Source organism: Falco rusticolus, chromosome 7, assembly GCF_015220075.1.
Source record: "Falco rusticolus isolate bFalRus1 chromosome 7, bFalRus1.pri, whole genome shotgun sequence".
NCBI lineage: Eukaryota > Metazoa > Chordata > Aves > Falconiformes > Falconidae > Falco > Falco rusticolus.
The window spans coordinates 10772132-10784559 of NC_051193.1; the positions used below are offsets into that span (position 1 = coordinate 10772132).

At 46.0% G+C, this 12428-nt stretch overlaps 1 protein-coding gene across 12 annotated transcripts in view; it reads left to right on the forward strand.

Annotated features, from left to right (window-relative positions):
• Positions 1-11397, forward strand: part of AKAP13 (A-kinase anchoring protein 13) — a 224658-nt gene extending 213261 nt beyond the window's left edge. For 10 of the 12 annotated variants that reach the window (XM_037396022.1, XM_037396029.1, XM_037396023.1 and 7 more), the window contains 6 exons: positions 20-90; positions 617-661; positions 1815-1865; positions 2249-2698; positions 4443-4755; positions 5584-11397. In XM_037396022.1, coding sequence (XP_037251919.1) covers positions 20-90; positions 617-661; positions 1815-1865; positions 2249-2698; positions 4443-4755; positions 5584-5633 — 980 coding nt within the window. In that variant the 3' untranslated portion in view covers positions 5634-11397. The remainder of the gene's footprint in view (positions 1-19; positions 91-616; positions 662-1814; positions 1866-2248; positions 2699-4442; positions 4756-5583) is intronic. The other 2 variants (XM_037396024.1, XM_037396025.1) reach the window with 2 other exon arrangements.
• The last annotated feature ends 1031 nt before the right edge of the window (positions 11398-12428 follow it).

Below are 12428 nucleotides of genomic sequence, written 5' to 3' on the forward strand. Positions count from 1 at the left end.
TGCTGGCTTCTTCCTTTAGGTGGAGCAAAAGATGAAGGCGAGGATGCTCAGGACCTTCGGAGAACAGAGTCAGACAGCATTTTAAAGAAGGTATCACTTGCTTTATCTGGCTGGTGCCACGGAGTTCATATTTCAAGAGACTGATAATTCTAGTCCTGAAAAATGCCTGAAGTTCTTGACAATAAGATGTATCCTAATAAGTTAAAAATAACATAAAATTGGAAGTATGCAGCCAAGAACACTTCGCTGTAGCTAAAATCCTGACTTGAAAACCAGTGCAGATCAGTTGTATTCCTTTGTGACACAGGTTATCTGCCATCTGTCTGCAGATCAGCTAAAGCATGTGTTTAATTATGCATCGTTATTAAAATTATAAGGTCAACTATAACCTTGCAGCTATTCTTGCTGTGGATCGATCCATCATATAACTGCAAAATGATACCTAATTAACATTTTATTTTATATGATTTTAACTTGCCTAAAAAACATGCATGAGTTCTCCCAGAATGGAAGACAGAGAGGAGGGAGTTTAATGGGTCTGTCGTTAGTTCAGCTTCAGAACACATTTGCTGTGATTTCTCATTGTCCTCATATTAAATCTGTGATCTTTTGATAGGGTGGAAATGCTAATCTGATGTTCATGTTGAAAAGGAATAACGAGGTAAGAATTGATTCCATTGCTCAGCTGTTTCCTTCATTTAAGTGGCAAGTGAATTTGTCTCAATAGGTGATAACGCAGAAGAAAATACATTTCATTTGCTGAAGCGCATGTAGGCTTTTAAATACATTAAGCTAAACCCACTGTGTCATTTATTTGTTTAACCTTGGATGTTCAGACAGGGAATTCACTGATTGTCATCTGCTTGCCAGCAGGATGATATCTGCTGATTATAGGCAGCAAGGGTTAATTACCACTAGGATGCGCAGGGCTGTATTTATTGTACATCTGCAGACAGAGGGAGTTTAATTTTATGTTGCAGGTGCAGTGAATTGGGGCAATTGGATTTCTATTCTCCCTTTGATACACATTCATAACTCCCAATTAGCATTAATGGCAGAATGAGAAGCAGTTCTCTTAATACTTCTATTGCGGATACTGTGGTAGTTTTTCTTCTTAAAAGTAATTGTAGGATATGAGACATTCAGAGAAATTTTTAGCTAGGCTAAAAATATATTTAGGGATATTGCAGTGCTCCAGAGTAGTTTGTTATGTATTGATGCATGATGTGTTCGCAGCTACCTGTATTTTCAGGGAGCCTCCACGAACCCGCCTGCTGTAGTTGTGTGCCTGCTGTATGGCAGCTTTTCTGTCTAATGACAGTGAGACTTGTGTGGGTCATTGAGAGGGTGAGAGACTACAAATAGCCCACATTAATTTTAAGATTTCTTCTTTTTTCACCCTTGAAGTTTTTTCCCTGCAATTTTTAAGTGAACTGTGGGGTTTCATCCCAATTACTCTACTTGTTCTTGAGCAAGCTGATGCTGTGGGAAATGGTTTGCAGAGACAACCTGGGAGTTCCCATGAGGTCTGTGCCATTTGGTGTTTCTGCAGATGGTTCCTCCCCTGCCACACTGACAGCTAGGAAAGTGAGGAAGATGATGCCAGGCACCTCTGAGAGATGTCCAAAGGATATATTTGTGTACTGGGGGGGTGACACAGTCATGGCAAGTGAAGAGTGAGAAACAGGAAAGTGTAGAAGGATGGTGGTACAGTTTGTCAGACCCACCAGTGGATCACAGTGGAAAAGGAGGGTGCTTTATGCATACCCTGGCACCCAGTGAGATCTAATAGCAACGCTTTTGTTTTCTCGCAGCAGGTCCTCCAAACCATTACCAGCCTCCATAAGCTGCTCAGTGCTTTGCAGGTAGGCTTGGCCGTTCATCCCGCTTTTGCATGCTGCTTGCCCAAACCGCGCATCCTGCCAGCCAGTAACAGCCCCCCATCTCCCCTTCCCCTTCGCCTGTCACATCTGTGCATGGCTCAATAGCCTGCTGCTGGCTTGCAGGCAGTGTGCCGGCAGGTTCTAGGAATGAGCTGGTGCCTAAGTGAACCAGTGCTTGCCTGAATTTGAGGAGCTGCTGCAGGAGATGCTCTGCCAGCATCCTCTGGTAGCTCGGCTGTGAGGCAGCAGTGCCGAGTTGCGAATTTCATGGGAGAAGGGGTTCAATACAGCACCCTGAGGTTTTCAGGTATGGAGCCTCTCTCTGTGGAGAGGGTGGTGCAGTGATTTGTCCCCCTCTCTCCTAGGGTGTTGTGCTGCAGCAGGACACTTACATCGAGGACCAGAAGCTGGCTTTGAGTGAGAGGGCTCTGACCCGAAGCTTCTTCCGGCCAACCTCACTGCTGGAGCAGGAGAAGCAGCGCAACCTGGAGAAGCAGCGCCAGGAGCTGGCCAACCTGAAGAAGCAGCAGATACAGCACCAGGAGGAGAAACGGAGGAGAGAGAAGGAGTGGGAAGTCCGGGAAAAGGAGCTGGCAGAGCAGGAGGCCCACCTGGCCCAGCGAGAGGAGCAGGTCCAGAGAGGGTGGCAGGATCTGGAGCGGGAGCGAGAAGAGCTGCAGGTGAAGAAGGCCTCCTACCAGCTTGACCTGGAGAGGCTTCGCACAGCGCAGAAGCAGCTGGAGAGGGAGAAGGTGCAGTTCAAGCAAGATGTGGAGCGATTTGCTCAAATGCGGCAGGAGTCTGACCGCAACCAGGTAAATGATGCCAATGGCCAGGCTGCTGAGAAAGCTGTGTGCTGCAGGGAGGTCCCGGCTGGCTCCTGGGCCAGCTGCATGCCAGCAGTGATAGACTGATGCCAGCCCAGCCCCAGATGTGCAGGGCCTGGCATTTAAAACTGGCTCTTTGCTTACATGTGACATTCAGAGCTGTGTTTCCTGCACCTCCACAGCTCCTGAGGCATTGCCGGTGTTGATGTAACATGGTTATTCAGGATGCCTGGCAGGTGGTCCTGAGCAGCAGGTGGTAACAACAGTCTGAGCTCTGCCCGCTTTTCTGTGCCGTGTGTTGGTGGACAGCAGAGCATAAGTGGCTGGCTCGCAGAGGGATGCCCTAGACAATCCCAGGAGGTTGATACTGCCTTTGACACTGGCCTTCACCTCATGGAGGCTGAATTCTGGGCAGCAGTCAGGCAGATGAGATGTCCTTCTCAGAAACCGCCTGAGCGTTGTGAGTTACCTGCACCCTCCAGCCACACTGCAGAGGAAGGCTGTTTGTACGCTTACATCCATCTCCAGAAGCGTTCTTGATGTCCAGCAAAGAGATGTGCATTGTCCTAAAGTGACTGGGCACCTGCAGCCTGGCCATGGCTCAGTCAGCAAAGGTCCCTGGCTCTGCTGCATGAGGCTTCTGGTGTCTGGCTGCCCACAACCAGAAAGAAAAGCCCACATGCTGATTCTGCTCTGGGCATTTTTCAGCAAGCTGGGGTTTATTTTTTTACAACTGCATCAGTCTGGCTGAGGAGAACAAGCATCCATTGGCAAAACATGGGCTGAATTTGATCCTTAAGCCTGTTGTTGATCATTTGCTTGTTTGTAATTCACTAATTCTGAATGTAATTTGCTTAGAGCTGTAGCAAAATTAGTTTATAAATGTTGGATTGCAGAATGGAAATTATTTTGGGTGCCTGAATGGGCTAATTGCAGAGCTCAGCAGTGTGCTCTGGAAAGCAAATCATCAGAGGAGGGCTTGCTCCCTCCAACCCCAGCTCCTGATCAGGCCAGAAGTTTTCTGAGCGCACAGTAAAGCTGTTCCAGCGTCGAGCACATGTCGACACGCAAGGGGCATGGATGCTATAAAAGAGGCTGAGAGGTAAAATAACTGCGAGGCCTGGGGGATTAGAAGGAAGCACCTTTTCAAGGCAGGTATCTTACTGACATTTCAGAGCTATTAATAGAGGGTTCGGTGAGGCTTTGTTGAGCTGTTGTTTTGATCTTGCCTTTGAATGTGCAGGCTCAATTACATCCTGAGACAGCCGTTAGGGGAAAAAAAAAATCAGGAAATTTTTTTTTGCTTTCATCTTTTGCTTGGGAAGGCTTCCTTTGACACATGCCGCTCCAGTGCTGTGTGCTGGCTTTCCCTCCCAGAAAGGCACACTTCTCCTTGGCCTTCTGCCACCATCTGTGTGCGCGAATGATGCAGGGTGAGTCTTGGTATTGAGATCTTAGAGAATATTTGCCCTTGGCTTGTTGATACATAGCATAGTACATGTAGGAGCAAAAGATACCGGAGCATTACTCTTTATATGCCTTGTTTTTTCATCTTAAACAAAAAGGGCTTCTCTCATTGCTTTGCCTGGATGAGCACCACTTTTTTAGCTGGTGAATGGTCTGGATAGATGACAAGAATAACTTCTGAGTGGTCTGGGACACACCTTTCCTATCCAGGTTCTCTGCTAGCCTTTTTCATGCCCCAATGAAACACTTCTCTTTTCCTTTATAGGTTTCAAATCTACACGAGAAACTCGCAAGAGTCCCTTCCCAGTGCAGCATCGATGACTCGTCCAAGCAAAAGAGCCCTTCCCTTCCTAAACAAGGGCACTTTGATGCAGAACTGTCTGTCTCCCCCAAAAGGAACAGTCTTTCAAGGACACACAAAGAGAAAAGCACTTTCCATTTGCTTAGCACAACAAACCAGACTAACAAGGCAGCTGAGGAACATTCCCAGATGCCTACCCGCCTCTTCAGTTTAGCCAAACCAAAGGAGAAGAAGGAAAAGAAGAAAAAGGGCAGGGGACATCGCTCCCAACAATCTGGTGAGTGTCGGGGAACGTCATAGGTGTGTTTTCGCGTTGGTGAGCTGGCTTTTCCCTCCAGCCAGTGAACCTGTGGAAGCCATAAAATCTAGCCTTGAATGTGGATGGTAACACAGGGATGGAGAAGATCAGGTGGATGAGTGGAGTTCCCAGCTTGGAGTGATCTTCTTTGGGGTTTTCTGCCTGTTCTACAGCCCCTGGGGTTGTCAGAGGGACCCACTCTGCTCCCTGCTTCTTCCCTTCCCTCTCCTATCCTGAGCAGCCTCCATGGGCTGGATTCTCCATTTATTTTTCAGCTTGCTCTGCTTTGAGATAGAAAATGTCCTGCTTCAGTGTATGTGCTTTCTGGAGCTGCGGCTGGGATGCTCCTGGCTGTTGCAGCCCCTGTGGCAGTGCTGTCTGCTTTAACTCTGTTGTAGTTTGGAAGCGATACCCGCAGCCCTTCTGGTGGCCTCTCCCTTCCCCTCAAGCCAGTCTATCTTGTCTCTTGATCTGAAAAAAAGCACGCATTTTTTTTTCTCTGGTAGTTTTGCATCCCCTTAGGACTCAATTCTGCACCTCAAACCTCTGACCCACATGAAATTTGATCTCACGCCGTCAGATGACCGGCTTCATCCATATGAAGTCACTGATGTTTTCCAGTTTGGGCACAGGAAAGCTCACCAATTACAAGATGTAATTTCATGGTAGCTCTTAAGGGAACTGCACATCTTTTAAAGCACCCCGTGCATTTGGCAGACAGTGGGGTTTCCATGCACGTGGGGTCCCACTCTGCCTGGTGTATTTCTGTATTCCCATAATGATTCCCACCTGGTTTTTGTGCTGCAGATTCTCACTCGTCAGAAGCACCTCCAGAGGGCGAGGAGATCTTCTGCTGAGCACGGACAGTTCCATCAGTCACTCTCGGCATTGGTACAGTGGACATCTCCCTGCCTGCTCTACAGCACGCTGCTGGTGCCTGCATCTGACAAGCATCTGGAGGTTTTAAGTAAAACATGTTATGAAGTCTGTTAAGTGGTGGGAAAAGGCCTCTCTCCTGTGGTTTTGCTGAAATCTCACCACGGAGGCTTGACGGCACGGCAAATAGTACCACCGCTCTGTGCAAACCTTGGGTTAAATGGATTGGGATAGATGTTTTCTGTCTCTTCTTACTGCTAAAGGATGAGAGAACATAGCCTTAAGGGGTCTGTGCCTTCAAATTCCCCTTTTCTGGGGAACATAACCAAAACCAAGCATTTAGCAAAAGATTAGGACTCTACAAATGGTGCGAACACACTGGCATATATAGATATACTGTATATATACATATATGTATCTATGTATCCACTGGGATATGCTTACAGTCTGTACAGCCAAGCTTAGCTCGGCCCATGGGGATAGATGATACCTGATGACTTTCAGGGAGCACGTAGATATTAAATATCTTGCCCTTACTGCTCCGATTGTAATGCCATTGACTTGCACACCCCTTTTGTGCTCATGGTATATAGACTGGTTTCGGAAAGGTACCTTACACCAGGAAGCAGTAATAGCATTCAAAACAAAAGTTCAGAGGAAAAAACCAAAATCTAAAGTAATTCTGAAAGATTTCCATGGGACAGAGGATTTAACTGTCAGACTGTTTCCAGAAACAAGCAGAATGTCTTTAAGTATATTTTAAACAATGCAGAAAAGAGAAATATGGTAGCTTGTAAGGCAGTCCCAGGAAGCCAGAACAGACAGTGTTGAAGTGGGAGCAACTCTCAAGCAACTTTTTTTACCCAGTCTCTTTTGAGCTCCAGCTCACTCCTGCCCATCCCCTTAGTAAAGTGGTTTGGTTTTGGTTTGTTTTTTTGGTTTGTTTGGGGTTTTTTGCCAGAATATAGTTCTCCAGTTGCATTTGACATCCCTTCATTACAAGCCTGATGAGTTACTGGAGAGATGGCTGAAAATCTGCTTTTAGGGACCTTTGTTCTGTTGTTTCTATTTTTCTTCCCCTGCGTTTTGTGTTACTGTTGGGCTTCTTTTTCTCTGGGTTTCGTCCGCTTCCCTTGCTCATTTATAAGGTAAAATGAGACAACAGCAATTTCAGAGCACTTCAGTGAGGCATCACAGGTCAGGGGACTGAGTGCTGTGAGCAGAGTGAACTCCAAAGAGGTGGCCCCTAGTCCCTATGCCTGTAAAATACCGTGCGCTTATTAACAATTTCTGGGGAGAAGATATATTCTCATGGACAAAACCACTGTGGGACAGGTCCAAAGGTCCAGCGTGGCAGGTCCATTTCCAGCACCATGGGCTCTAGGGTGAAAGTGTCCATGCATCCCGTGTCACCGTCAGCAGAAGGGGAATGTCTGAGGGTGGCTCTCCCTGTGCTGACTGCCAGGTGTTTGTGCAGCTGTTAAATACAGGGATGTGTTCAATGGGGGAAGAGAAATGCAGCGAGCCAAACTTTTTTCCAAAATTATTGTTCTTCCAGACCCTCTCAGGGGAATTACCCGAGTGGATTTGTAAATGGTTACGAGACGCTATCAGCTTCGAAATAGCTCAAGGGTTTGCTCAGAGTTTGAAGCTGTCAAGTGCATTTCCTTTCCTACCAGTTTTTCTTTAAAAAAAAAAAAATATATATATATATATTTCTCTTCTTGCACTATTGTTTGGTTTCAATTTGCTCTCTGGCTTCTCACAAGCTAGTAACCTGCAGCAGTTTTCAGAGTTCAGTGCTGATGAGTATCAGCAGCATTGATGGTGAGGTGGATGCGTAGACTGGTCTGTCTTGGTCAGTGCAGGAATCCTAAACCGCCTGCTTGCTTTTGAAGCTCTCTAAATGTTTAAGACTCGGGAAAAGGAAAAAAAAAAAAAAAAAAAAGGAAGAAAGGAAAAAGGTTTGAGATTTATTTTTATTTTGATTTTTTTAAATATTATTTGGTGCTTGTTCTTAATTGCAAGCAGGGCTTGCAAAAATATTTATCTTTCTGTTTATTTGAAAGAGTTCTTTTTTAAAAGAAGTTTACTTGGTTTTATTTTTTTATTTCTTTTTAGTTTTGCTTTTGTTTAGGGGTTTGAGAGGTGGTTTGGTTTTTTTATCATCCCCCCCCCCCCCCCCCCCCCTTTTTTTTGGTTTTTTTGTTTTCTTATCAAGAAATTGGTAAACCAAATGTTATCTCCCTGGTTCCTGCAAAACCAGGGTTTGGGCAGTGCTGCTTTGCAGCCCATGCCATGGCCAGAGTTACACAATTTCAGCTGAGAGCTTTCTTTAAGGCAGAACATCTTTGGGCCAAAAAAAATTCTGGAGAAAGAAGCAGTGACTTCAGACAAGACGACTCCTATCAGTTAGTTTCTTTGTTTAAATATTTTGTTTAGGTTTTGTCGTACCTCTTGGAGGCAAAAGAAAAAGCAAAGCATGGAGCATCTTGCAGTGATGTGAGGGTTCAGTCGCTTCTCTAGGGAGATACAGGCAGCTCTTCTCCTGAACCTGAAGGGAGCTGAAGGAGGCATGTGCTGGTGTGGTGGTGTTACCTTTTTCATGACAAACCCCCCAGCTTCAGAAAATACCTTCTGCTCTGCTACTTACACATCTGCAAAAATGAATGTGCCAAGCTGAATTTTTTGGAAACCAAAGCAGTGCATGGCTCATGTACTGTTGTGTAAACAGAGATGAGATCCCCGGTACTTCTGAAAGTTCCCCTCAGTCTGTAATAGCCTGTGCCAGTATGAGCTTTTCTTTTTATCCTGCTGTGTTTTCCCCAGTCCCAGCGCATCTTGAATTCACGACACAGGAATGTCCCATGGCTCTGAGAAGGGTATCAAAAGGCATGACCCAGGGCAGCAGGGCTGAGTCTCTGCCTGGCTTGACCATCTCTTCTGATCTGTGCAAATCAAAAAAAAAAAGAGTGTTCAGTGCCCTAAGTGAAAATAGTACATGCTAAGTGATCTCCTAATGTCCTCATGGTTCCTTGTCACAGAAACCATGGGTGTGAGTCAGAAACATACTGACCAGGGATACTGTGTATCAAAGCTGCTTGTGTTTTAATTTCTGGTGGACAGACCTTTGTCCCTGGAGGTTGTATGTTACTGTATGATTCACTTTTTTGGAATGAAGCCTTTCCTCCCACACTGCTTCCTCCTTGTTTCACCTTTAGGAAGGCAAGGGCTTGTTTTTATGTCTTCAGCCTTTTATTTTTCTCCTCTCAGGTTTTCTTTGGAAAGACTTGGCATAGGTTCCCAGAGCCAGATTCCCACTCTGATCCCTGCAGGTTGCCTAAGGTTGTCTGCTAGCGTATGGTCCCAGCTTTGCATCACCAAAGCCTTTTCTCTTCCTGGCCTTGAAATTGTGTTTGCTCCAGTTCCATGCCTGGCATCCATCCTGCAGTTGTTGAAAGCATGTTATTTCTTCAGCCCAGCCTGATGCTGTAGCTGGTTCCCATAGCCAGCCACTTGATCCCGTTTGGAGCACCCAAACCACCCTGTTTGGCGTAGGGTTCCTGGGACACAGGGCATACTACGAAATGTCTGTGCAAAGCCCGTATTGTTGGAGGGAGAAGAGGACCCTGCTAGGGCTCTTGGAGCCTTCCTGTGCTAGTGTTTCATAGAGGGGAAAAATCAGACTTTCTTTCCTTGCACTTTTCTTTGCCTGGTCTTTTATCACTGCCCAACAGAAGGGGCTTCAACAACCAGGGAAGTGGGAGCGTGGGCTCAGATGAAGTACAGCAGTGGTCAGTGTTAGCTGGGGGTGCCAGAATACCCTGGTGACAGAGAGTAGCTGTAGCAAACGGTGTGAGACTTGATGGAGTCATGTGAGGTTGGCCTTAGCTTCTTTTAAATGAAGTGATCATCTCAACATGTAACTTGATGTCAATTCGATGCCATAAAGCACTTTAAATGGAACTGGTCTTGTCCCTTATTATTTTGCTTATGTGGAGACAATCAGCTTTGCCATTGCTCCCCTCTCTGCATCCCCAGCAAAATCTGAGCTGTGAGTAGACATTGCTGGTTGGGTTTGGCTTTACCCTGGGAGGAGAGGAAGGGCCAAGCTTTTTGTATTATTTTTAGACCAAAGTGGGTGTGAATCTGACTACAGTCCCACTGCAGACAGGGTGAGTGGCAGGACCAGAGAACTGGCTTATGATGGCTCAGGTATATCCCCTGGGAGAGCCCATGCTGGCATCACCATCACCTTCCTCACACCTCACAGCAGGTACTGCTGCCAGTTGGGAAGCAGTCCTGCCAGCGGTTTGCCCACTATCTCCTTTTCCTTGGAGAAACCCAGAGCGAAGGAGGTGTGGGAGGATGCAGCCGAATGAGTGAAGTGAGGCCCTTCCCGTGCACTAAGTTATATACGGTCCAGGCCATTGGGAGACCTTCTAGATGCCATCCCTGGGGCAGGAGCTCTCACCACCGCTGAGGGTGGACTTTTCTCTTTGCTCTTGAAGTTTGACCGCTGCTGAGAAGCACAGTAATGCCATTAGCTTGTGTGGGTTTGTACTGCCTTTCAAAGGCAAGAGCATCTGTAGAGTCCAATCATCTTTGCACCTTCCTTGAGGCACTAGGGTATCACAAAGCTGTTGCTGAAACACCCAGATCCAGTCCTTACGAATGCCGCCGAGTCAGAAGAGGTTCATCAGGTGCCAAATCCCAAGGAGTCTAGGGTATCTGTGGCATGGGGCAAGGGAGGACTGGGTGGGGGGCACAAAAGAATATCTGCTAAAATCCCACAAAACATTCCTTGTTAACCAGAACTCTGGAAATTTTTCTGCCTGCTGGCCAGGTTTGGGAATTTACATAATTTAAGGCACTCTTTTAAATAAAAAAGTCTCCCCTGCTGCTCATAACTCTTGCTTCGTTTGTCAGAAGGGGCAGCAGTCGATGATTCTTGATCCGGTGATGCAGCTAAGTTTTAAAGATAGGTGAGCTGAACTGGCTTAATCTCATGCACCTCATGCTCTTCAGTGATGGGAAGCACAATGCTAGCTCCTTTCCCACCTGCATTTTCAGGACCCTTTCTTTCCACACGCATTTCACTGACACTGATGCTTTGCCCAAATATATTCAGCTTCCATTGCTTGGGGGGAGGGGGGAACAGGATAACATTCACTGCTTTGCATACAGCTGTAAGCTTCGTATGTATTTAAGCTGTCTATAGGTATCCATCCTTTCCATGCTCTGAAATATTTTACTATTTTCTTTATTGATATTAAACACTGACTCAAAAAGAAAAAAAAATAAAAATCTATGTCCAGTTCAGTTCGCCTATGGTTAAACTTTAGCTTGGTGTTTATTTTGTACTAATACAGAATGCACTTGAGTAATTCCCAGAGCATTGAGGAGGTGTATTATAATAACCTGATATACCTCTGCTTTTGGTTTGTTTCTTGAAAAAAAAAAAAAAATGCTTTGCATTTTCATGTTGAACCCGTTAAAAGTTTAAAAAAAAAGTTGAAAAAAATAATTTTTAAAAAAAGAGGGTAAAACCTAATTGCTGTATGTTAATTTGTAATTATGTAAAAAGTGAGCAGGTTATTGACTGTAAAATTCTTCAGTTTTTCTGTGACTTGCCAGAAGCCATTAGGTTTTGTAACAAGCTTTTATTTATCTTCCTTTTTAGTTATCAGCATCAACCTCTTGTAAAGTCATTTTTCCTCTAAATAAATCTGATTTTAAGTCTGAGTTTTCTGCACAATTTATTTCCACACCTTTGGTATTTCTGCTGTTGACCCTTTTGCATCGATGTAGCCCTAACCTGTAATCAAATGTTTGCATTGCTTTTATCATCCAGATTCCAGTCTGTACCCATTGGACCCTTTAACTTGTTTTCCTTCTTTTAGAAGATTTGCATTTTGCTGAAGGGCATATGGCCATAACGATATTCAGCTCCTTGGGTTGTTCTTCCCCGCCACACACAGGGCTTTTCATCATAGTACAAGAAGAGGAAGTGTCACAGCTGCTATCTCAGCCACTTCAGCTCCGTAAGCTGAGATAAATGGCAGTCTGGTGGCTGCGTGTGCTGTCTTGCAGCGTAGAGTTTCTGCAACCTGCTAAAATAGCTCTGCGTCTTCAGCACATCCTGGACACGGGGGACTTATCTCATTTGGCTGAGAGAACTAGAGATGCCACGTCCCGTCACAGGGACAGGGATGAAGAGAGGAGGGATGTCTGCACCCACAGTGCAGTGTGCTTTACATATTTCCACATCCCCTGCAAGAGGAGGCCCAGCAGAAGAGCTGTAGCCAGCGTCCAGGTGGTTCCTCTCCCCCGGGGAGATGAAGGTACGTGGTGTTCTCAGTGCCTGCAGGCATCAGTCCAGGCAGAGGAGGGTGCCAAAAGTACAGAGCCAAAGCAGAGTTTGCTCCACAGCACGATGAGGAGCCAGCACAGAAGACCACGATGGCTGGAGTTTCTCCACCATTTTTTCTTTTACCTATAAAAGCAATCACAGCTGCCCTTGTGCCGCGGGTGCTGCGCAGGACTGAAGCGTCTTCTCCCCAGGTGGAAAGAGCAGCGAGACCTGCCCCCTTCATCCTCTGCGTATTGATTTTGAGGCAGAGGCATTGCTTCATTTTACATGTATTATCTCACTTGTCTTTAGAGGTGAGATACAGAAGGAGAGAGGATGCCTGAGGAGAATCAGTTGCATTGATCAAAGCCTCCAGGTCGTCGCCGTGAGCACTGCTTGGCAGCGTTGGGTTGTTTAACAGGCG